At 36.2% G+C, this 26,656-nt stretch overlaps 1 protein-coding gene and 1 long non-coding RNA gene across 4 annotated transcripts in view; one reads left to right on the top strand and one right to left on the bottom strand.

Moving 5' to 3' along the window:
* Positions 1–1,549: 1,549 nt before the first annotated feature.
* tnr (tenascin R (restrictin, janusin)) overlaps positions 1,550–26,656 on the bottom strand; it is a 160,359-nt gene continuing 135,252 nt past the window's right edge. For all 3 annotated transcript variants that reach the window (XM_058746610.1, XM_058746602.1, XM_058746616.1), the window contains 6 exons: positions 24,951–25,083; positions 24,472–24,623; positions 22,668–22,764; positions 11,674–11,835; positions 11,347–11,510; positions 1,550–4,099 (listed from right to left, as the gene is read on the bottom strand). In XM_058746610.1, the coding sequence (XP_058602593.1) occupies positions 3,983–4,099; positions 11,347–11,510; positions 11,674–11,835; positions 22,668–22,764; positions 24,472–24,623; positions 24,951–25,083 (825 nt within the window). In that variant the 3' untranslated portion in view covers positions 1,550–3,982. The remainder of the gene's footprint in view (positions 4,100–11,346; positions 11,511–11,673; positions 11,836–22,667; positions 22,765–24,471; positions 24,624–24,950; positions 25,084–26,656) is intronic.
* Positions 2,223–19,975, top strand: LOC131521746 (uncharacterized). The gene is made up of 3 exons (XR_009266352.1): positions 2,223–2,308; positions 14,750–14,821; positions 19,576–19,975. It is a non-coding gene; the product is annotated as an uncharacterized LOC131521746 (long non-coding RNA).

Raw genomic sequence — 26,656 nt, 5'->3', positions numbered from 1 at the left:
GTCTTGATGAGAACAATTTATGTAATGAGTTTGGTGTTTGTAGCTAAAACTAACCCCCCACCTTTTGTCAAAAGGTGGAGCTATAGAGTGCCTCCTCCACGCCCTTTTAATAGCTTTTGCCAGTGTCTGTCTATCATTAATACTGATATGTGTGTTGAGTTTCATGAATATCTAAGCTCGTTATCTGCCTCAAAATCACCAGAAAAGAATATTCAAGTTTGACACATTGCCATGGCAACAATATTTTAGATATAAATATCCCTCAACAGTTTTACATCAGGCGTGTTTTGACGTTTTTCTGATGAACTTTGAAGCAAATCAAGTAAAAATAAGATGCTGAATTCAAAGCATTTTGAAAATGACACACTTCCTGCTGCCAGTTGGTGACGCTATAACTTTGACTCGTAATAGTCACATCTATGCGATTGGCATCATACAATGAACACAGCCCTGAAGTTTGATCAAAACAAAGTCTCTTTAAGACAAGTCATGTCACTCAGCGGCCATCTTTGAAACACCTCTGGGGCATGCAAGTGCAGCTCCTATCTCTTTGTATGGGGAAACATCAAATTCTCCCAAACTGTTCACTAAGCTTACGATTAAATCTCATATTTGAAATCACCAATGAAATCGGACAACAACTGTGTCATAAATGTTGTTTCTTTTGCTCAAATAGCGTTATAAAAAGGTTATTTTACAGGCTAGATCAGCCAGTGCGCATGCATGGTGTTTGGCGCATGTCTCAGAACGCTGACTGTTTCTATAGCAACCGGGACTTCTAACAGCAGCTGCAGTGACGCGCTGACTTTACTGATTAGCGATGGGCTCTTTCATTTAGAAGGCGGGGCTTCCTGCGATTGAGCGGCCATATTAAGCATGGCATTTTCCCCCATTCAAAACTATACGAGTGACATGTCTTTGGTATTCTATAGTCTTTGATCAAAATCAGACAATGTATGTGGATGTTATTAGACACTTCCTGTTTCTCATTTCTCGCCATAACTTCATCGCCTCACTACGGGGATATAAAAAATCCCTTCGCAATTTAGCATCCCCAATGTCTTGAGACCATGTTCACCGAGTTTGGTGGCAATCCTCAGAGGAGTATATCACATTTCAGAGCATGCGCTTTTTAAACAGCCCTGAATAGCCGACTTCCTGTTGGGCGGAGCCTATGACATGCAGTGCGAAAGTTGTTCGGCTCAATGAGATGTATATGTGTACCGAGTTTCATATGAATACCTGCAAGTATGTGTGAGATATACATCAAGTTTTCTGACTGTGTTCCAGGGGGCGCCGTAGAGCCCCTGTGTCACGCCCAGGTCCCAGCCTCTGCGACGTTCTAATGACCGCAGATTCCAATGTGTGTACCCATTTTCAAAAGTTTTTGAGTATGTTAAGGCCCCCAAAAAGCCCCGGATAGTCGTAAGGAAAATAAATGCAAAGAATAATCCTTAGGAAAACAAGAGGGCCCTGCGCCTTAGTGCCTTGGGCCCTAATAAAATAATAAATAAATAAATAAATACATAAAATCACTTCACAGTCAAACTCAGATTTTTTCTTTTTTATTTTGAATATTTTATTAATGTGTAGAAAATGTATTAAAAAAGGAACTATACAGCACATTTTAAGTTAAACTAGAGCTAATTTGATGTTACAATAATATCCAAGGTTATCTGACAGTGTGGTTAGCGAGTTAGGGACAAATGTCTCAAAGACCGTTCTTTTGCACACATTACCTGCTTCATTAGTGTTCATGCTAAACACATTCTCCAAGAGCCATAGAGGTAAAGGACAAGCAGTCGAACATGTTTGCTGCTCTACAACATCCTCTTAGGTACAAAATGTAGGGGATTTTTACAATATCATAATGAAATTAAATAAATGTATGTGAGAGTGGTAAAATGACCTAGTAGCCTTCATAACACAGAGTTCCAAGCGTTGTGTGTAACATGTTTTTAAGTGTGTTCCCATGGTGAATGTTGAACCATAAGTGGTTTGGTGGATGGGAGGCATGTCAGAATGAATGGGACTTGAAGTGCCCCCACCATATGCTGAGTCAATGAATAATGAAGGAAAATCTGCTGTCTCTCTCTGTTGAGAAGCTGTCTCAATCAGTCAACACAACACTAAAGTCTCTATTCCTCTTTCAGAAACAACTACAGAAGGGCTGCTTCACTGTGAACCCACAAACAATTAGTTTTCTGACGGAAACGGTTAGAAAACAGAAGGAGGAACACATATTTCCACCCATGTTCTCTACAGAACAGTAACTGGAGAAAATGATGCCTTCTGGTGCAAGCAAAATGTAAGTATTTTTCAGTGTTAAATGCAATTAGCTTGAGCTGATTAAGAATTTACTTGGTTTCTAGTTCCCATCCCAGCTGTTGCTACACTCTCTAATCTTACCCCTCAAAAAGGAAAGAAAAAATAAAAGCAAAGGAAAAGCGTAGAAACTCTTTGAAGACATCATAGTGCCGTCTCTCAGAAGAGGCTCATTAGGAGATTTGCCACTATATGAAACAGGTGTTGTGAGAAGCAGAACTCCGGAGAACTGAAGAATATTTGTCTACAGCCTTACAGAAATGGGTAGAGCATACAGATATATTAAAGAAGAAAAAGCTGAATTATTATCTTGCTGAGGTAAAAGTTACATTGCATGAGGAAGGTTTAGAAAAATATGACATGGTCGTACTCCTTCACAAACCTTTCAATCACAATACACTGAGGCCATGTTAAACTACAGAATATGTTCTTGTCAGGTAAAAAAAGAAGAAAGGCGATGTTCTAAGTTGCACTAGGAGTTGCATTACTTTTGTGACCTATTGTGTGTATGTCAGGTCTTGAAAGCTCAAACTTGACTGCTTGTCAGCAGGTGTCTGTCCAACTCCATTTTACAATGAAAGGAACAGAAGATCTATGAAAAGAACCCTTCAGATGGTCTTCACTTTGCATGTACTACTGCAGTGCAAAACACAGACTTCTCTCACCTATGAATTGCTATTCATCTAGAGGATTTACCAAGACACAGATGGACAGGATTATTTTTTCAAGTCTATAGGAACAGTGTGAGACATAACTAAAATTTCTCCATATGAGTTTTTCATATGTACATATCAGTGCTCTCAGGACAGTTTATACCTTAAAAAAAAAAAAAAAAAATAATAATAATAATAATTCTGTTGTGGGATGATGTAAAAGTATTACTTATCAGCCTTGCACAAAATTTAAAATAAAAATAAAATCAAATATGGGGCAAATTAAATGACTGAGAAATTCTTTTCTTTTCTTTTTCCATTTCAATCTGTTTTGACCTCAGATACTGAATAAATCTTTGGTTTCTGAGGTTTCATTAACAACAATAATAATAATAATAATAATAACAACATTTTGTGTTTTGTATCATCTTCTCCAGAAAAACCAACATTTGCAACTTCATCAACTGCAATGCTTCAACAGTACAATGGCCAACTGTTAATGTTTAAGTTTAAATATGAGATGAAAATGCAGTTACAATAAAACAAATATTGTTGGCTTCAGGGTGCAGTAAATGCAAAATGTAACACTGTAATGGGTCACATGAACATGAATCAAAACTGACAAAAAATCATTCAGTTACTTTTTTAAAGGTATTTCTCATGATTTATAAAAATAGAAGCATCTCATTTTAACGGGCATTCATTTTCTTCTAAAATCTTTTATCTCAAAGGGAGAAATGATCTTTTCTTCACTTAATAATGAGGTTCTTTCCACAGGCCTCATACCGTAAACGTGCTAAAAATTCCAAACTCTACGTAGTCTTCAAACTCCCAGAACTGAACAAATAGCATTACACATAGAAAGTCACCAAACCTCAAGGTTTACAATTTACATCAGACATTCGTCAAAGGGATTTTGTCATTCGAAGATTTAAATAAGTTACATCGCTCCATCTGTCCTCCTCGCCCTGTTTAAAAATAGAAACAGCTAGTAGGACGGTGGATTAATGGGTGGACCTCCTCCGCTTGCCACTGATGCTGCGGTAGTTGAAAGGTCTCATCTTCATCTCCACAAAAGGGATGGAAAACTCATGGCCTTTCCAGTGATACCAGTTTATACCCTGCCGAGGTCAAACACATAATGTCAATACACAAACAGTAATTTATCTATGATCTCATTAGCATTCGTACAGTAGGTATCAAAAGTGTGGTTCTAGCACAGATACATTATCATATGTGACCCTGGACCACAAAACCAGTCATAATGGTACATTTTTTGAAACTGAGATTTATACATCATCTGAAAGCTGAATAAATAAGCTGGCCGAGATACAACTATTTGAAAATCTGGAATCTGAGGGTGCAAAAAAGATAAAAATATTGAGAAAATCGCTTGCAAATTAAGACCTTAGCAACGCATATTACTAATTAAAAATTAAGTTTTGATATATTTAAGGTAGGAAATTTACAAAATGTCTTCATGGAACATGATCCTTGCTTAATATCCTAATGATTTTTGGCATAAAAGAAAAATCAATAATTTTGACCCATACCATGTATTGTTGGCTATTGATAATATACCCGTGCTAGTTATGACTGGTTTTGTGGTCCAGGGTCACATATGTATAGATAGACACAGAGACATACAATATCAAAATATGAATTTATTTTAGCATCTTAAATGTAAAACCTTTTACGTTCAAACAACTTAAGCAGCACACAAATATTTACGAATTATGTGGTTCAAAGAATATTGAATTTGAGGGATAGACATATATTAAAATCCTAGTCAGTACTGATAAGCCAATAATTATTTGCATTTTATAGCTGATAACTCATAACACTAAATAAATAAATAAATCACTTGTTTTAAACAATGTATGGTCCCACTTTATATTAGGTGGCCTTAACTACTATGTACTTACATTTGAATTATTAATTTGGTACAATGCACTTATTGTGTGCATACATGTTTTTACATTGTACTTAAATTTTTAAAAATACCTATATGTAATTACATCTGTAATTCATTTCTGTAATTACATTTATAATTACACTGTTGACCCATCCCTTTCACCTTAACCCACCCTTAAACCTACCCATACCACCAAACCTGTCCCTAACCTTACCAGTATCCCACCTCAATAGCAGCAAAAGTGTTTTGCAATACAGTATGAACACAATAAGTACATTGTACTTATTTTTTGATGTAAGTACATAGTAGTTAAGGCCACCTAATATAAAGTGGGACCCAATGTATTAATAATTTTGAGACTAAACTGTTATTAAATTATTAGTGTTTTTAAAGATTAACTTTAAGTGACAGTTAGATGAAAGGCAAAGGTAATCTAAATGTAAAAATATTGAAAACAAGCATGAACATTTACAGTAAATATTGACTAGTACTTGTAAAACATTAAAAATATCTGAAATCCAGCAACTGATATACAGGATTGTACAACCTTACTGAATCCATATGTTAAATTTTATGGAATTTGTAATAAATTAAATTAAGTCATGGTAGGCTACAATGAAACCATTTTGTCACATTTCAGTTATGCCAGACAAGTTTTAAAGGGGTCATGACATGAGAAATAAAATTTGCCTTGATCTTTTGGCATATAAGAGGTCTTTGTACCATTAAAACATCCTGCAAGTTTCATAGCTTAAACATCCTCCTGACTATAAAAAAAAAACAACAACATTTATTTAATCAAGCGTCAAAAGCAAATAGAAATTACAATCACTGCCGCCATCTTCTCTACAATGGATACAGTATACAGATGCATGTTCACTTTCTGACACAGTCCACACACTTGAGTCTGTTGTCAATAGGATAAATGGAGTGAAAGATCAAGTGGGATAGTTTATTTTTAATGGCATCCTGGATCATGTCAGAGGATTGATCAGAGCATTATATTTTGTAAATGAGGCACGGTGTCATGGAGAGTTCACAAAGAAACATTTGTGGAAAGATGAAGCGGTACTAGATCTGACTGCAGCTGCGTCACAAACCATAAGTAAATGATTTCATAATGCTTTATCTGGAAATTACCGTTTTATTTTGATCATGTTGTCAAAAAACTTTAGTTTTGCAATAGTGAGGGGGCAGGGCATTGATACCGTTTCCTATGCAATGATGTTAGCCAATCATAGCAGTGGCTGATTACTGGCAAGCCATAAAGGACATGCCCCTTAAAAACACGTCATTTTAGACAGAGGGTCAGAATGAGGGTTAAAAATAATCATTTTTCCTCATATATATATATTTATTTTTGTGTGTGTGCAAAAAAAACTTTATTAACATTACAAGTAAACCTCAAGGAATATATAAAAATAATAAAACAATCCATGTCATGATCTGTACAATTTGTAGATAAGCTATACATAAGTAAAATATTTGTAGATGCTGTCAGTATGTTGATAATGTACATTTCAGTATCTATCAAAATGCATAAAATCATATGTGTAATATTTATGTAAAAACATTGCTCAGCAATTTAATGTGGTAACACTTTACTTGAAGGGGTGTGCATAAGACTGACATGACACCTTCATAATCATGACATGACACATGTCATTAATATGAAGGAGATTTTATGCATGTTTATGACAACTGTCATTATGTGTAATTCACTCAGTTATGTCATTTTTAATGCAGAGATGGCATTGTTTGAGATGTCTTGACAGTTGTCATAAACATGCATAAAATCTCCTTCATATTAATGACGTGTCATGTCATGATTATGAAGGTGTCATGTCAGTCTTATGCACACCCCTTCAAGTAAAGTGTTACCTTTAATGTTATTGCCACTGAAATACTTCACAAAGAATATTTTTCTTGTAAAAATCTTTATTAGTTTTCAGAGTGTTAACCTCTGCTTCTATAAAAAAATATCACTGATACCAATGGGAAATATGACCTTATCGGTTATAATAAGCTACACCAACCCCCTAAAGCTTGTGAGAAAGCTGAAATGAAAGCAGACAGTGAGACAACAGGACATGACACAATGCAACTGAGCAAGGACGGATCTAGAATATTTTTACCATTGGCCTGTGACTCTCACACACTGAGGTTTAATTGCTTTCAGTTAATTTCAAAATGCTTCTGCATGTTTCCTGTCTTTTTAACACCTGCCCTTGCAAACAAAACCACAAACAATGAGTCACAAAGCACAAAGGCTCTGTAGGTGTAAGATCAATTCGCTGAATTAAGATAGTAATCAAGGTAATAAGTTCCTATGAGATTTTTGATGTGTAGGCAGGTTTTGCCTTCTTATAATTCCATATACTGTATAGGCGGTGGAAACAACCCTTATTTTAAGGTGTTAAGACCACATTAGCAAATTTTCAGGGGCAAAAAAAAGTCAATTGTCTGTCATCAGGAGTCTAGTCTATCTTTGAACCACAGCTCACACAGAAGCCACTTTCAAACCAAGCAGCTTTCTCTGCAAACATGTCCTTTCGGGGCCCATGCTGGCTTTTTGTGGGCACAGTGGGCTAGGGCCAGCCCACACCAAACCTAAACAGGCCCAGTGCGGGCTTGCCCAGGCGAGGCCCACAGCTTTGGGCTCACAGCAGGCTCTCTGTGAGCAGTCCACACTATGGGACTGCCCACATTAATCCAATGATGGCCCAGTGTGGGCCAGACATGAGCCTGTTAATAAGAATTTTGTTGACAGTTTTCTTCCTTACCACTAGGGGTGCTAGGGTGTTTTAAGTTTCCTTAATTAAAGCCATGTGGTAGAGAGAGTTAATAATAGAGTGGGGGAACTATGACGTCACTTTGTAGGCGAATCGGCTGTTAGCATGAAACTGGTTCCTCGACAAAAAGCCAATAGGATTTTTCCATAGGCATTTGTATTATCGCAAAAAATAAGCTCTGTGTTCAATCATAGTTCATGAAACTTACACGTTTTGTCCATCAAAATAATCTTCACAAAATAATATAACTTTGATGAATTTTGAAGCCTAAATAAAAGAGCCAGAACTTAAAAGCTAAACTTAGGCCATAAATGAACTACAGCACCACGGTCGCTCGCCTTCAACGTCACCACCACCATGCTCCCGACAACTATTTAAAACTTATTTTTAACGTGTTCAGTGAAAAGTATTTACTCTATATGAGTAATTCTTAGACTATGGCCACTTTTATGTTCTTTGGTCATATTTTTAAAAATACATATAATTTTGGACAAATTCCTCTTTCTTTGTCAAACTAACAATAAAACCACCTTTAAAACTTTTACTACTGTTCTATTATGATTTTTTCATACTTTTCAACCTCCTCATAGGTGTCAAAATCAGTTTTCTCCTTGTCGCACACCCAGACTTTTAAACTTCAACAATGAAAATACAGTTTAAAAATATGACTTATCTGGTAACTATTAATGTACCTGAATTAAGCACTAGTAAAATAATTAAAATACATTATAGTATTTAATGTGAGACCACTATCAATATTACTTTTTATACAAAATATAGCTGTTGCACAGTATTGGTGTCATTTCCACCACAACACTGTAATGTCCCTTTAAAAAGTTTATGTGAAAGATTGTTTAGGTGATTTGGTCACACTTTATATTAGGTGGCCTTAACTACTATGTACTTACATCAGAAAATAAGTACAATGTACTTATTGTGTTCACATTGTATTGCAAAACACTTTTGCTGCTATTGAGGTGGGATATGGGTACGGTTAGGGACAGGTTTGGTGGTATGGGTAGGTTTAAGGGTGGGTTAAGGTGTAAGGGATGGGTCAACAGTGTAATTCTAAGTGTAATTACAGAAATTAATTACAGATGTGATTACATATAGGTTTTTTAAAAAATATATGTACACAATATGATTAATTCAAATGTAAGTTCATAGTAGTTAAGGCCACCTAATATAAAGTGGGACCGGTGATTTTTATGGAAATGTTCAGTGACATCAGTGCATATGTTGGACATGGAGGAAATTTAAATTTTCATCAACAACAAATGGAAGAAAAATCAAGGTAAATATTGCTTGATCAGTTAATATATTTATTCTACGTCATTTCCAAGCATACTGTACCTTCAAGGGTGTTTTTAAAAAGCTAAACATTTTAAGTTAAATAAGAGTATTTTGCATACATGAAATGCTAAGTATTAATTCAAAGCTAATCAGTGAAGCTATCTTCCATTTTATCACAAAAAACTACAGAAATGACATTTATGGTTACAAAGTACAATTGATATGTTTAATGACTTTGTGTCTTTGAGTTTAATGAGTGTGATGAGTTTAAGATTTTTTCTAATAAATATCTCTGCTGTTTCTCTACATTCACGTTAATTCATTGTCATTTCCACAACACCCTGTCATTTCCATCACCACACATTTTTTTTAAATATTGAAAAAGTTCTCATCACACATTAAAAATGTATCCACAATTTATGAGATCATGCTCTACTTAATATAAAAATTCAAGTTATTTATTTTCTAATAAGCTCTTACCCAAACCAATATTAAATTTCAGAGTGTGACAGGTGTACAGTTCAGCATTTGGTCCTTAGGGCAGTTAATTTATCTCATTGACAAATGTATAATTATTGTACATTGTGGAAAAACTGGTAAAACTAGTTAGAAAAATGATCTTAGACAATTCTTGAGTGGCATAAGTTATTCTATTTTTAAATAACAGCTGTATATTGGGATGTGGTGGAAATGACATTTGTTCATTGCAGGTCGGAAAAATGTAAAATATTAACAATTTCTCTTGTAATCTAAGTTTGTCCTCTTACAGACCTTAAAACTAGACAAATTATTTAAACTTATGAGACTGTGTTACGTGACTTTTGAACAAGTTTTTTTTATTCAACTTCACAAGGCTAAAATTGCTCCTAGCTGAAGAAACGCCCATATATGAATTTTAATCCACGCTACACAAACCTTTTCATATAAACTGGAATAAATACAAAACTAGAGCTAAACTAAAACTGAAATGAGACATTAGTAATAAATAGTATAGTGAATAAATGAAATAATCATAACTAAAGGACATTTGAAAGCACGTATTTCTGTACATTTCGAAATAAGGTGAATTAAAAGTCAATAAATCCTTGATTAATATGAATATTTTAATTAAAAACGTATCCCCATGTACTATTCAATAAAATTCTAGTGCATTTAATCTATTAAATATCAGCTAGTTAGCGAGTTTTGGGATATGATAAGATTAAACTTATTTTTGTGAATAAAGTACCGCATTTCAGCTATAATTTTGTTAGGGTGGGTACACAAAATGTTATTTTATCCTTGCTTCTAGGAAATCCTCAATCTACATGCATTCTAACAGCTTCATGTGGCCGCAAACATTTCATTTTAACGTGGCTTTAGGAACTATACATTATTAAAATTTCACTTTAACCACGTAAAGCCGGTAAATGTGGTGTTCACATGAAATAATCGTACAAGTTTACCTTATGGTCCGAACCCAGAGTCTCTGTATCAGTAGTAAAGCGATAAAACGAGCATCTTCCATCCGAAAACTTGTGTTGCATTTCGGGGCAAAGCAAAAAAACATTGTCGAACAAAAATATAAAAACTATTCATTGGTTATTCTACAATTCATTGTATTACAAATTATACTACATTATACTTGGAAATACTGTAAATTGATAAACTGTTCAGCGTGATGACGTTTAATGTCTCTGACAGGGCCTATAGTCCCATTTAGCAACTTGTTAGCAACCGTCTTTTTTAAGAAACGTAACAGTTTAAAAAAATCACGAGTGGGATGTAACTGGTGTGTTTTATGTCGTAGAATAAAATGTGAAAGTATCTTGAGCCTGTCTGAACCACGGACCTTATTTAAGGGATTTAACCAAAATCCCATTCAAAAAAACCATTGACTCTGGGACGATGGAACCGGAAGTGCTAAAATGCTAACTCGCTTCCGGGTTTTTGCCTACAAAGTGACATCATAGTTTTACCACTCTATAGCAAGCAGCAGTAGCCAGCATAGCTCACCTGCTGAACACATTGTGTTGTGTCCTGGTTGGGAAATGTGTCATTTCAAGACCAGTCTAAAAGGAGTTTTTTTTTTTTTTTTTATATATTTAAAAGTGTACATTGCTGATGTTTTTTTTGCAGAGATGGTACATGTATGTATGGCTTATGTTTGGATTGATGCTAAGAGTTTAAGACTGTGTATTTGTATGCACTGCAGGCTTGTTTGCAGGGTTGTATTGGTCAAACAATGGTGCATTCTGAACTTGTTGTTAAATCTTCATGGGAAACTTTTGCCCACACTTGATATTCCCAATCTCTACGGTTTGCAGAACATCGATAAATGTGACCAAACCAGACATTTCAGTCCAGTGTTTAAGACTACCTGGCTTACCTGACTATGTCTGGACTCTCCGTATTTGCCGTTAAGGTTGGCCCGATGACAGTTTTTGTACCACCAGGCTCCTTTGTAGGACAGTGCACAGTTGGTGACAGCGATATCATTGTCCTTGTCCTTAGTAGAGAAAGGTCTGCTCTGGTGGTAACTTAGAGAGTCACCTGAAGTAAAAAGAGAACATAATTAGAAATTAATAGGCTTAAATATCCAAAGCCACTCTGAAGAGATCATCTCTGGGGTGTTTTAAATGACTGAATGAATCAAAAACAAGTTATTTCCTTTCAGTGTATGTAAAATGAATGCCCAAAAGTCCTCCAGCCGCACCTGCGGTGCCATTATACTCTCCTATCCGCAGTTTGTAGAGGCTCTTGGAATCTCCAATGGAAAACCTGTCATAGTTGGCATATACAGACTCCTGGCCGTCTTTCATGTCAATGCGGAGCTCATAACGACCTTGAGCTGCAATCTTCTGAATGTTGTCCAAGCCTGCATGGAAAAATGAAAAAAAAAAAAAAAACATGTTCTACCATCCATACCATCTCATCCCTGTGTTCCAGCCCCTTAACATGTGAAAATGTTGCCTTCAAATACTGTATGGCTCTCACTGATAAGAGCCTATAATTTAATATAAAAGCAGTCCTCCTGTTTGGTGGTCCATCTCACTTTCTCTGACTCTTATAGGTTGTGAAGATAAGGAGCAAAAGGCTGCAGATAAACAGTCTGTTTATTGAAGATAATCAAATTTTCTGACTGTGCAGTGGAGAAACATCCTGTCTGGCTAAAGACACAATCACATTTTGATAGCGTAGATGTCTCTTGATAATAGAACTCCATCTATTTCGTGAGTATCTACAAGGATTGCCGTAACTCTGAACTGTAACTAAGCCCTTAAACTCACCTCAGGATTTAATGCCACAGAATGAACTTAGGAAGCAGAAGGGTGATGAACTGTAACGGTTAGGGGAAGAGATATGAATTACCAGATGTGGCCAAAGAGCATTTTTAAAGGCGGCCATTGTTGTAATGAGATTAGTTAAAAAAACAAAACAAAACAAAACAACAACAAAAAAACTAATTAAATAGGAGCATGCACACCATTTTTTTTACTGACCCAATCAGTACAATCTCAGCAAGGGACTGTGTTTTTACTTGATTAAAATCAGCCAGGCATTACACTGCATGATATCTAAAATATTACAGAATCATATCACTTTCATCACCATTTTGGGCTAAGTACTACACTTTAACAGCACACAGCACATTCAAATAAAAAGTCATTGTATATGATGGATAATGAGAAAAAAAAAATAGTAAAAAAAGAATGAGCAAAACCAAAACAACATGCCAAAATAAATAAATAAATAAAAATAGAATAATTAATTCATTAAAAATAAAAATAACAAACAAACATATTTGTTCAAGATATTTTCTGAAAATGATTTTCCTTCTCTTAAGACAATTTTGCTTCTTAGGTAAATGTGCTGCATCAGTGCTTAGATATTTCTTTTATTCTAAAACAAGATAAAACTACATTTTTATTTTGGTGCAATGGGGAATAAAATTAACCATTTTATCACACTGGTTAATGAAGAACAGGCTGTATGCTTCTTATTATAGCATAATTTTGGAGCAGAAACTGAAAATAAAATTAGTTCTGTGTCCTCTGAGGAAAAACACTAATTTTCAAATGCGTTGCAAAGAAAATACTATATATTTTTTTATCAGTCCAGGAAGGCTGCACTGAAATCTCCTGGAACAGACTAGTGGAGTCTATTACTTTTCAGAATGACTTTGCGCCTTCTTCCATAACACCATATCTCTATAGTACTGTCCTATCTGCATGGTTGATCTTCAGCCCCATTACCAAAATATACCATTCAGGAGGAACCGAGTGTCATGGCCAGGTGAGGAATTATAAGGAAATGCAGGGACCATGCAGAAGTGAGAAGCACCATGGGAAAGCAGATGTGCTCTCTACTTTGAATGCTTGAATGGAGCAGGACAGCACAGCTCGTGTCTGCCAGGTTGTATGGTTGATGAACAGACTGGCTGTGTTCGAAATGGCGTACTTGCTGACTGCTTACTGCCCAGTAAACAGTGCATACTGCCTACTATTTTTTAAAGAATAGTGTGCGAAACAGTATACAATAAGCAACAAATGTTTCAGAGTAGTATGCTTCATTGTCACATGACAAACACAAACATTAATTCAGCACAGCTGCCAAGGTTGTTACCTTACAAACAAATGAGCTAACCATTCTTTTTACAAAGGCTTGTTAATAAGGCTTCATATTAGTAAACAATGCCATATTGCCCAATTGAACTCATTTCATAATTGAAGAACTTTACATAGGCTATTGGACAGAACTGAATCAACACTGAGCTGTCTTTAACTGACCAATGATATTTTTTGGCAGTTACACTAATTGAAAAAAGTGATATTCTAGTTACACTAAGTGCAAATAATGATAAATTCTGTTTACACTAAAATAGCAGCATTTTCTTTAGCAAAAGGTGTGTAAATAGTAGTTAGGTGGCAGATATGTATACTTCAGTACTGTAGTACATTATAAAACAGTATGCAATAACATTGAGTGTAAATTATCACATTTTATTTGATGATCGCCACTTTATTGGGACAAAAACTTACCTACAGCTAAGCACACTGTATTATTAATGAGGCGTTTAATTTCCACTTTTCAAATATTTACAGAGTTTTTTATTGAAAATAAATGCCTTTCTGATCTGGTATGTGATGGGAAAAGGAGTTGCAGGAGTTTGACAAAAGGCAGAATCGAACTCGGATCGCTCGCAACAACAGCACACATCTCGCGTCTTTTACTCACTTCGCCACTGATAATATACAAATACACATGTCTTTTGCAGTACTGTTTATCGCAGCCAGGCATTGGTGGGCGGAGTTAATGTAAATAGCCTCTGCTAACAAATTGGTCTATTAGTCCTTAAATACACTCCGTTTCTTTTTAGAGCTGCTTGACAACAGAATTTAATTCTGTTTGCATAATTGAAATATTAATTTTATTTATATATTATATTACTGCAATATTAATATTATTATTTAATATCTTTGAAACAATGTATAAAGTGCTAGAGATAAAGGTGACGTAATTTGACTTGATCGGAAAAGTGCCGTAGAGATTAAAGTAGTCTACAATTTATATCCTACTAATGATATTGTTTTTAGATGCACAGCGAGTTTATAGTTTACATGTAAATGGAAACATCACATGGAGCGCGTTGCTTTCTGGGAAACAGTATCCCATGCAGTGTCATTATTTACCACGTTTAATTTAGACATGGCTTTTGTTTGAAAGAGTAAGTTTAAGTTAATTAACGGTATAAATACAAAACAGGATTAATATACTTCTGTTCTATCTAGATTCAGAACCCTCTGAACGACTATCTTGTTTTGGAAGGAAGAAGAAATGGAGGAGATGCTTTGGAAGTGTAGGTATGGCCGTCATAACTTAAAAGAGAGCACAGCTATTTAAAAATTAACGTTATCCCCCCGGTTTCACAGACAAGACTTAAGGCTGGTCTCAGGCTAAAATGCATGTTCATGCTGTCTTAACTGAAAATACCTTGTAATGACATATCTTGAAATGTGTCAGTGCCATTGTCTTGTCTCAAGATGCACACCAGTAAAGTTTTTAAGGAATTTTTATAAAAGCTATTTACAGTATTTCACAGAAGTGAGTACACCCCTCACATTTTTGTAAATATTTTATTATATCTTTTCATGTGACAACACTGAACACTTTGCTACAATGTAAAGTAGTAAGTGTACAGCAGGGTTCCTCAAATCTTTCCCTGGAGGGCCAATCTGCTGCAGAGTTTAGCTCCAACCATGATCAAACTCACCTACCTGTGATTTTCTAATGATCTTGAAGACTCTGATTAGCATACTCAGGTGTTTTTGATTAGAGTTAGAGCTAAACTCTGCAGGAGTGAGCCAGATTTGAGGATGCCTGGTGTACAGTTTGTATAACAGTGTAAATTTGCTGTACCCTCAAAATAACTCAACACACAGCCATTAATGTCTAAACCGCTGGCCACAAAAGTGAGTACACCCCCAAGTGAAAATGTCCAAATTGGGCCCAATTAGCCATTTTCTCTCCCCGGTGTCATGTGACTCATTAGTGTTACAAGGTCTCAGGTGTGAATGGGGAGCAGGTGTGTTAAATCTGGTGTTATTGCTCTCACTCTCTCATACTGGTCACTGGAAGTTCAACATGGCACCTCATGGCAAAGAACTCTCTGAGGATCTGAAAAAAAGAATTGTTGCTCTACATAAAGATGGCGTAGGCTATAAGAAGATTGCCAAGACCCTGAAACTGAGCTGCAGCACGGTGGCCAAGACCATACAGCGGTTTAACAGGACAGGTTCCACTCAGAACAGGCCTCGCCATGGTCGACCAAAGAAGTTGAGTTTACACTGTAGCAAAGTGTCATTTCTTCAGTGTTGTCACATGAAAAGATATAATAAAATATTTACAAAAATGTGAGGGGTGTACTCACTTCTGTGAGATACTGTAAATATCTTAATTTAACTAAGGCCTAGTCCTGTCTTAAGCTAAGCCCTGTCTGTGAAACCCTGTCTCTATGTTCAAACATGGAAATTATACAAGAACAGAACAATTTCCTTGTTCACATCAGGTATGCACATACATTTAAAATCACTTTATGCACAAAAAACGTACGCTTATGCCACCTTCACACCAAAACTCCAGAGCAGCTGTATGTCATGTGGGTTAACTGAGACCTGTTCTAAGGAGGATCACTTTATTGACTGGCACACTGCACAATTAAATGTAAACCATAAAGTCAGATGCCCTTATAAAGACTGTAACTTTAATGTTTGCTCTTCACAGAAATGTTGCCAATGACAAGCCTGACATCGCCCAGATGATACTTCAAACCAGGTTTTATAGTAAAAGTGCATTTATCCCATGGTGTAATTGTGCCATAATTACAAGATTCTTACTTGGAAAAAGCATTCATATTCTTGTAGAACTCATAATTACCGTCTTAAAAAAATGGGAATTTTCTGAGAGCTCCTATTTGTGCCACATGACCTGACTGCACCAGATTAATTTAGGCGTTGATAGTGTGACCATAGAAATGCACAATTCCTGGTCCAAGAACATGAACAGCTCTCAGAATACAGTAATTATGACATGGTGTGAAGGCAGCATATGACCTTGACCCAGGTGAAAAAATAAGTGCACTTCCATAACATACTTAAAGTGGTACACTTAATATGCTAAAAATTATTCTTTAGTACTTAAGATAAACTTAAGATCATTTAAGTGTACTCAACTGTGCTATTTTGGAACATCATGAATATAAGCTAAAATGTGCTTTTAACATGCTATCTCTGAATTAAAAAAATGTATTTAGTCACCACTTGGAACTAGATTGACTCAAGTGTACTACAAGCGGTGAACTAAGTAAATTTTTTAAATACAGAGATAGGTAGATACTGCTTCATCAGAATTGCAGAAGCAGAATTCAGTCGAACTAACGTTACCTTCTTTTTTTATATAATGTTCTCAATAATAATATGTCGTGCTACAGCTAGCTGACCAGCCTTTTAGCTAGTTTAAAATGTTTTTTTTTTTTGTTTTTTTACTTGCCCGACCAGACAAATAGTTTTACTATTGCATTTACTATTGCAAATGTCACATGGTTTTTAGTTCAATAAACAAGTAGTCATTACGTTACTTACATTTTAGACACAATATTTACTGTTTTGTTCTATTTCACCAACGAAAATAGTTCCATACAAATACCAGCACATTCTACAAGCAACGGTGTTTTGATACTGAATGATTCCACGTTTAACGAATCGGTTGACTCACTCATTGAGTGACTTAATGACCCCCTTTACTTTCTTACTTGTATATCCAAAAATGTATTGAAAATATTGATCTCATAACATAATTTAATGCAGTTGTAATTTTGCAGGATAAATTATTTAATCTGACTGGTAACAGCCCTATAGTGTATATTGAATTTATTGATTAATTGTAATAATTTGACATGAAAGATGCATACATTTAAAAAGGTTGAAAAAGGCCTTTGTAAAGGTAAATAAAATATACAGATTTAAGTATGTAAAAGCTGATAGAACACTGATGAAAATAATACTTCAGAATAAATAGTTTACACCACCAAAAATCTTGGTGATGCAGTACTTTTGTGGGGATATTTTGTATGGAATATTGTCTGCTGATATGAAAAGTTAACAGTATATCATTGTAATAAATATAATTTATGACTGCAATGATATTTTGTTTTCTTTTTACATTAAACACATCAAATATTAGCCTACATATACAGTGCCCTCCAAAAGTATTGGAACAGTAAAGACAAAATTGCTCTGTTGGCTGTGGAGTCAAGACATTTACAAATATGATGAAAAGATGACTATGAGACAAAACTACCGAATGTCACATTTTATTATTAGCTGTTTCAACACATACATGTTTTGCCAAATAAAAAGGACAGCACTTTTAGAGTTTATCCCACCATTTGATGCGAGCATAAGTATTGGGACAGATGAACTTAAGGCAGATGTAAAAGATTAAAAGCTATTATTTAGTTGCAGATCCCTTGCGTACAATCACAGCAGTGAGTCTTCGTCTCATAGACATCACCAGACTCTTGGTCTTATCTTTTGAAATGCTTTTCCCAGCCTTTAATGCAGCCAATTCCAACTGTTGCTTGTTTTGGGGAGTTTCTGCCTTTAGTCTCCTCTTCTTCTGGTGAAATTCATATTCAATCGGATTTAAATCTGGAGATTGACTTGGGCAATCTAAGACTTTCCATTTCTTTGCCCTTATAAATTCCTTGACTGAACTGGCAGGGTGTTTTGGGTCACTGTCCTGATGCACTTCCCAATGAATCTGGTGGTATTTTCTTGAATATTGGTAGGCAAGATGGTTTTGTACCCTTCCCAATTCATTCTGCTACTGTCATCATACATTAAGTCATCAGTAAAGTTGAGAGGGCCTGTTCCAGAGGCAGCCATGCATGCCCATGCCATGACACCACCTCCACCATGCTTTACAGATGAGGCTGTATGCTTGGGATCATTGCAGTTCCCTTTTTTCCCTCCACATTTTTGCTTTCCCATCACTTAGATAAAGGTTCATCTTTGTCTCATCGGTCCATAAACACAGTTCCAAAACTGTGTTGGTCAGAGGTTTGTATCTTGCTGTGTAGCATCTGTAATTCTGTGTCAAAGTCTCCTAAGGACAGTAGATTGTCAGAGCATAACCCCAGCTTTCTGGAAGTTGTTGGTGATTTTACAGACACGTATTTTAGGGTTCATTTTCACAGCTTTTATGATTTGTCTGTCATCAACTACTGTTGTTTTCTCAGCCGATCAGGCCGTTGTTGGTTGCTGGTGTCGCTGGTGGTTTCCAAACTCTTGATTTCTCCATGCCCTTTGTTTTTGCTAGAGCTCTAACTGACTTCCTCTTTTCTTTTAGCATCCAAATTGCTTGCTTTTCTCTCAAAGTCAGCTCCCTCGTCTTCATCCTTGTTTGTGTGTGTCATCATCGGATGCAAGATTCAGATTGCAGAAGTAATGGATATAACTGATACGACACATTCCCTGATCCCACAGCTGATCACTTAGAAAGAGCTGTGAGGCAACTGTTCCAATACTTATGCTCACATCAGATAGAGGGATGAAACTCTAAAAGTGCTGAACTTCTTAGTTAGTAAAACATCTATGTGTTGAATCATCCAATAATAAAATGTGACATTCTGTAGTTTTGTCTCATATTCATCTTTTCATCATATTTGCAAATGTCTTGACTCCACAGCCAACAGAGCAATTTTGTCTTCACTGTTCCAATACTTATGGAGGGCACTGTATGTATATAATATATATTGTGTATTTCCATTATGGGTTTCGGTCTTAAATTGAACTTGTTCGTATCTGCAGAAACCCTGTAAAAGCGCATTTTAGTTCATATTCATGGTGTCCAAGAATAGCACAGGTGACCTTAGATGATCTTAAGTTTATCTTAAGATACTTTTTAGTATATTAAGCACAAAATTAGTGTGTGAAAATAGACCACTGTAAGTACATTATGGAACTGTATTTTTTTTTTTAACCTGGGGAGTATTTGACAACAGCATTATCTAACTGACTTGATAATGTCTTTGTCGATCTGTTTATTCCTCTGTCAGGATGCAGCTGACAAGACAGACTCCAATAAGAATCCTCAGCGTTGATCAAGAAAGTCCACAGCTCAACCTATCTAGAGTGGGAATCATCTTGGAAGAAAGTTTGCTAATGGATGAACTGACCAGTCTCAGGCCTTCTATGCCCAATGTTTTCAGACTGATTTATGCCCTGCACCTGGACTTCCCTAAGTGTATGAAAAGCACTTTATATTTTATTCAGCAGGTAATGCTCAACCTCGGAAAAGGTGAGCTGGCACCTGAAATTCGGTACTGCCAATATTGTGAACTCCGAGTGGAAAAAAAACCCATGTAGTTTTGATGTTGTTTTTTGTGATTGTGAGATAGGCTGATTGTGTGCTTAACAATAAGTTAATTTGTTAAACTAGTTTTTTTTTATGTTATATGGGGAAATGTTTTCAGGATATGAAGAATTTATGTTTTGTTGTGTTGTCAATTTAACATTTTGAATTGAATTAAAATAAAACAGAAAATTGCATGAATGTTCCTTTGTGTTTGTTTTTTTCTTAATTTTCTAGCTTAACATTGGAAAAATAAAACAAATGATATAGATTTAACTTGGAAATTAGTACCTTGAACTTAAATATAGTAGGTATAATAACTGCAAATTAATTGATATTACAAAACATTTTAAGTTAAATGAACTTAAACCAGTTTCCTCAAGTATTTTAAGTAAATTCAACTTATCCGGGTTTAGAGTGTACTACTATGTAAAAAAAAAAAAAATAATAATAATTCTCAATTCAATATACCAGGGGCGACTTACTTTTGAAAGTTCAGGACTGATTTCTTTAGGGTTGTGAATAACATTTCTTTTTGTAATTCATATTATAACAATTTATGTAGACTATGTGTGACATGTGGTATATAACCATCAAGGTATTTTTTATTTAAATCTTAGTTTGTTCTTAGTTTGTTCTTAAAGACCCTGTTACCTGGATTTCGTATGATAAAAGAACTACTTAATGAAAACTGGATACATTTTTTTTTTTTCCAGAAATTTTCTTTCTAATATAAACTGTTTTATTTATATGGCACATGGCACAGCACATTTCAATTATTAATTAAAGAGATGCCAGTTAAAGTAAAAAAATCACCTTTTCGACATGGAAAGGTGTAAAATCAGCCTTTTTTACTTTAATAAACCATTTAATTTAGGTGTTACCACATAAAGTACATTTTAAGCTCCCTAACAAAACAGTTTTAATGTATGCAGGACTGTGCTGTTGTTTTGTGCCAAGCGCATCCCGTGCGTAATGGGTGCGCTTGTGCGTAGTGCGCAAATGATAAACATCTTAATCGCGGTTACCTGAGAACGTGGTGAAACCGAGCACTTACCCAGCATTTTCACTGTCTGTCTATTGTTTTATCACGACTCGAAGCGTTTTCCCCAATCGTCTCCCTCTTTCTCTTCCACAGCTTTCGCCCGATGAGACTATACAGTACAGTCAAGCAGAACACAGGCAAGAAGAAAAGATGCTGGAGACCCAAACCATAATGGTTAAGAGACCAGACCTAATGGCATATTCCGTCGCTTTGCATTCGTTTGTATCCACGAGTTTGTCCGTTTTCATGCTCAACCCCGACGAGCACAAACACAGGTCCTGCACTAAAGAAAGATACTATCCAAAGGACCAAAATGACCCAGACGCGACCCTTGGTCACGACTACCTTTGCCCTAAGAGGAAAACAAATAGCAAAGTATCTCTCCACACTGAGAGCAGTGATGTTCAGAATAGTCGAGTACGTGCAACACTCGCTCACAAACTGAAAGAGTTTACAAAGTACGTTGCCAAAATTCCAAGGTCGGTACCTCCAGATTCTGTACAAGTCCAGAGGCATGCAGAGAAAAATTAGTAAATCCGAAAAGGCCATGCTTGACAGGTACAAGTTGGTGGTGGTTCGCATGTCCTTGTATTTGGTCACCACCAAAATTGTCATGAGATTCCCCGTTACACCTACAAAGAAGAAGAGCGCGCAGGTGACGGTGACCCCGGTTAGCACTGGAACGGGGAAAAGGTTGACCGGGTGCTCATTATTATTACGGTAAGAAGGCATACTAGTGATTATTGTAGGTGCATTTACAACAACCTCTACTCCAACATAACAGCCATGAAGTGATTTCATTATGAAGTTATGTATGTACAGTATGAGTATACTGTATAGTATGTGAAGAAGACGTTCTTCAATGCAGAACTGCCACAGACAGTATTTACTCTCTGCTTATGAGCTGACATTTTTCAAATGAGCTCCTTCCACACTAAATATAGTTATACTTATTATCCAGGCATAAATGTCCGCAGAGGCATAATTTTTAGTGTTTACTTTTAATCTGTAATTGAGACAATGCCTTGAAATCCATGGCGAGCACAAATGCTATTTTTTCCCTGATTTTTAATGAATATAATTATAGCTTTCTAATAAGATTTATGCGTCAGGGATAAAAAGGAAAAGGGGCTCTATTGTTTTCTATCAAATTGGATTTTGATGAAAACAATTACCGGATCATTTAAATAGAATCTGAAAGCTCAGAGTCACCATGACAGACTGAGGGGTCCGGGAAGCACAGAGCCAATACAAACACAAGATACCATATGCGGGAGGGCACACAGAGAATTTCAAAGGATGGTGATTTGATGCAGCCTCTCACAGCGCTAGAAGACTTTGTGTTATTTTCATCTTTATTCAGAGCAGCACCACACTGTCTCTCATTTGAAAGTGTGATTCGTATAATGCAAGTAAATAGGCGAGTTATACAGTGTCCCTGAGGCAAGTTAGGGTTAAGTACTCGGCTAATGCTAGGCGGCTTCCCAAAATGCCTATCTAATATTTAAATGAAATAAAAACCCTTCTCATTGCTAGTCAAGAGCACTCATCACTGAGTTACATTTCCAGGACTGAAGCTTAAATATAACTCAGACATTTGCCAGAAAGTGCTGACCAAATTTAGATCAGCCTGAAGAGATTAATGGGGCCTTAAATGACTATATTTTTAATGGGTCATCACGTAGCAGCTTTTTTCCCAGACAGCTCTAACTGCTCTGTCCATAATTCAAGTGTATTTCACGTCTTCTCACCGAGCCAGAATTCATCTTCCAGGTTGCCAAAGCCGATCTTGTAGTCACTCCACTTCCTGGAGAAATCAGTCAAACCGTTCTGACGTCGCTGGAACACCTGAAACACAATCAGCAGAGGTACAGCTGCAGCACAAAACTCTATGCCAATTAAATATAATGCATTTAGGGCAATATGGAGCACATGAATGGCAATTGATCCCAACAGTATCATTTTTACTTTGGGATGATGACATCTGCAATAGAGGCAGCTGTGTCGACGGTCATGACCAGTAAAAAGCTTGTTGAAAAGACCAGAATGCACAATCGCCAGAATACGGTGTACTTTAAATACTGGTCTCTGGTGTGGGATGCAGGCATGGTCCAAAATTGACACTTGTTATGTGCCAAAGGCGATTATAGATTTTTGCCAATTTGCTGCTAACTTTATTAGGAAAAGCAACATTATATAGTAAGTCAAATAGTAAAATCGATATTCTGATTTTGTTGATGCAAGTAGCGCATGTCTGCTGAAGAAATTCAATCATTTTTTCCTCAGTGGAATCATTTATCATGAGAATATTTTTTCAGACCTCCATGTGGTTTCAAAGAGTGGCAGAGATTGGCTCATCTTGTTTGTAATAATAAAATGTCTAAATAAAAAAATAAATGCGTTAATAAATAATTTTTTTTATTAAATAGTGATAATAAAAATAATAATTATTTACTATATATTGATATAATTCATTAATAACTGATTTTATTAATATAATTAATTTCAGTTTTTATATTTTACATTACTACAGTTTTTTGTGGCCAGTAAGTTATTTTTATGACCGGTAGATTTTCTCTGTTCACCTGCCAGACAGATTTAGCAAAAAGTTGATTCTGGACAGATGTACATGCCCTGGTGTTGACAACAAGTCCTCAACTAGCTTAACCATTAAAGGGATAGTTCACCCAAAAATGAAAACTACCCCATGATTAACTCACCCTCAAGCCATCCTAGGTGTATATGACTTTCTTCTTTCAGACAAATACAATCAGAGTTATATTAATTAATGTCCTGGCTCTTCTGAAGTTTATAATGGCAGTGAATGGGGTCTAAGATTTTGAAGGCCACAAAACTGCATCCATCCATATAAAAAGTGCTCCACATGGTTAATAAAGGGCTTCTGAAGTGAATCAATGCATTTTTGTAAGAAAAATATCCATATTTAAAGCTTCATAGCTTCCGCTAACTGTTATACACGAGTTCACGAGAGAGTGGCATTTCAGCGGATGACATTATGGTTTATAAAATTTTAAATACGGATATTTTTCTTACACAAATGCATTGATTCAGTTTAGACGGCCTTTATTAATCCCTGGAGCCATGTGGAGCACTTTTTATGATGTATGGACAAATTTTTTGGGCTTCAAAATTTTAAACCCCATTCACTACCATTTTAAATCAGGGAAGAGCCGGGACATTTAAAAAAAAATACAACTCAGATTGTATTCATCTGAAAGAAGAAAGTTATATAAACCTAGGATGTCTTGAGGATGAGTAAATCATGAGGCAATTAAAAATTTTTGTGTGAACTATCCCTTTAAGCTATGGTTGGTTAACCTGAATCACCAGAAAGTGCATGCTGATCATCAAGTTACATAGGTTTGCTTGTGAACAGCATTGGTTATGCCAGGAATGAAAATGAACAGCTCGTCTTTTCAACAGGGGCCAGTCCTATAATGTGGCATTGTGGGATTTTGTGTAAATCACACATTGTACCAGACATTCAGTACAATACAGACAGACTCAGATGTGATAGTCAGATCTCTCACTCACTATCCAGCCGCCTCCATCGGTGGTCATGTCGCAGTAAACCTGCACACCTTGGCTGAGGTCTCTGTTGATATAGATGGTGTAGATTCCGCTCAGCGTCTCTCCGTTCAGGAGGTGTTGTGCACAGTTCTGTGGCGTGGGAAACAATCGGTTTCCTGAGGAGGAAAAGAGTTGAGAAACATCCAAAACAACAGAGCAAAAGAAAGCGAGGGGCCACTGGGAGGTTAATGAGTGGTGATTTGCATCGCTGCCATGACAATGGAGTGCGAATTTGTTGATGTTATGAAACACTATCTTTGGAAGCAGGGTCCTTGAAAAGTCACAGAAACACAAGGTAATAAATGAGGGATGCGCACAGATGCCTTGAAGGTGTCGCTACTGATTTGTACTTGATGATGCTGATGGGACGATAGTGTGAATTTGCACCTAATGAGGTGAGTGAACCCGATCTGAAGTCTACAGGAGATGTGGAAGATTTGCACCTGTTGTGAAAGATGTAGAAACAATGGCGCTGGTCTCTAATCCTCTGGCGGCTTGCAGTCTCACAGTATATTCGGTGGTCTCCGCCAGCCCCTCGAGACGGATCCATGTGTCTTCAGCATCTAAGATCAGCTCCTAAAACGCAATCAAACACAGTCTACTGATCTGCAGGCACGCAGAGGCATTAGTATATTACCTCTGTTCAAACACCGTAGACCAAAACTAAACAAAGAACTGCTCAGCAGCTGAGAGGGTTTGTGGAAAACATACAAAGAGATAGTACAAAGAACAGCAGCTCTTTGCATTGTGGGAAGGAAAGATATTCCTCAAAAACAAACAGAAAACAGATCACAATCACTTTAGGAACTGTCTGACAAATTGTTGTGATCCCAAGCTGCTTATTGTTGGATGCTTTCATACAATACTGTTTTTCCTCCTTGTGTTTTTCTACAATATGATTGGCAGCTCTAAAGCCCAGGATGGGGGAGGAAGAGCCTTATCAGGCCCTGGTGCTGCTGGGGAGAGACGGCATTTCTATTTCGGTCTTCGGCTCATGACAGTTCACTTCCCCTCTTTTGTTTTTTGAAAAAAATCACTTTTATCGAACTTATCTGCCATGTGCCTTTTCAGACTTTTTACTCAGAGGATTCACTAAGGACCTGAATGTTGGCACACGTGACCCAGCCTTGAGGTGTATGAAATATGAAACATTTGATTCAATATTCATCCTTTTCCAGGAAAAGTCACACATTTTAAGTAATGTGTATGTGAATTATGCAGCACAGCAGTGTTTTAATGAAGTCGCATCAGGGTTGCTCAGTATGCAGAGGATATTGAACAGGTAATTGTTATAGGGAAGCTGCTGTCTGTAGCAGAGTGGGACTCATTTTTATGTTCTCCTCTTGATTCTTTCACAATCCTGAATCTGAAATATGGGTTGAGGCAACACATAGTGGATGCAGATACTATATTATTATTTTCAGCATTCGGTCTTCAAAAAAATCCCAAATTGTCTGTTATTATCAAAAATCTCAGCATTAGATGCCAAGCTGGCTCTAATGGAAAGAGAAAGCTTTTATGTCTAAGACGCACCAGCAGGGTTTATATCATCTGTGCACCACTGACACCCACTGGACGGATACAAACACTAACAGTGGGCTACTAGGTCAAAGCATTCTGTGTTGCATTGATTGTGTGTGCCTGTTTATAACAACATAAATCTAAAGAATATAATCCATAACCTTTTGTATTTCCAATTGAGTTTTCCCATCAGGCTGATTAAATAAAGATGTCCAAAACAGATTATAGGACAGTGATCATGCATTACAAGTAATGCAATTATTTGAAATGGATACTGTATCTACTGTATCATTTCAGAGAAATTATTCCAGGGAAGTCTTTAATAGACATATTGTGTCTGGAATGACTTTGTTAAATGATTTCATTAATATTAATGAACAACATCAAATCATTTAATTAAATTGAACCATTCCGATAGGAAGATCTAACAGCTTCCTTAGATGGTTGATCCCTGTGAGATGTAGAGATTGTAAAGTTATTATAAGATCAGGCTGTACATCAAGTACAGTTTAATTCTGAATTGCAATTAGCATAAAAATGTGAACAGTTGTTAAGTTTAAACCACCAATAAAATGTTTACACAACAGGCATGTATTTTTAGTTATAAAACTTCCAGCTGTATTCATTG

Source organism: Onychostoma macrolepis, chromosome 02, assembly GCF_012432095.1.
Source record: "Onychostoma macrolepis isolate SWU-2019 chromosome 02, ASM1243209v1, whole genome shotgun sequence".
NCBI lineage: Eukaryota > Metazoa > Chordata > Actinopteri > Cypriniformes > Cyprinidae > Onychostoma > Onychostoma macrolepis.
Note: the sequence above shows the minus strand (reverse complement) of the source record. Positions and strands in the feature narration are given on the sequence as shown.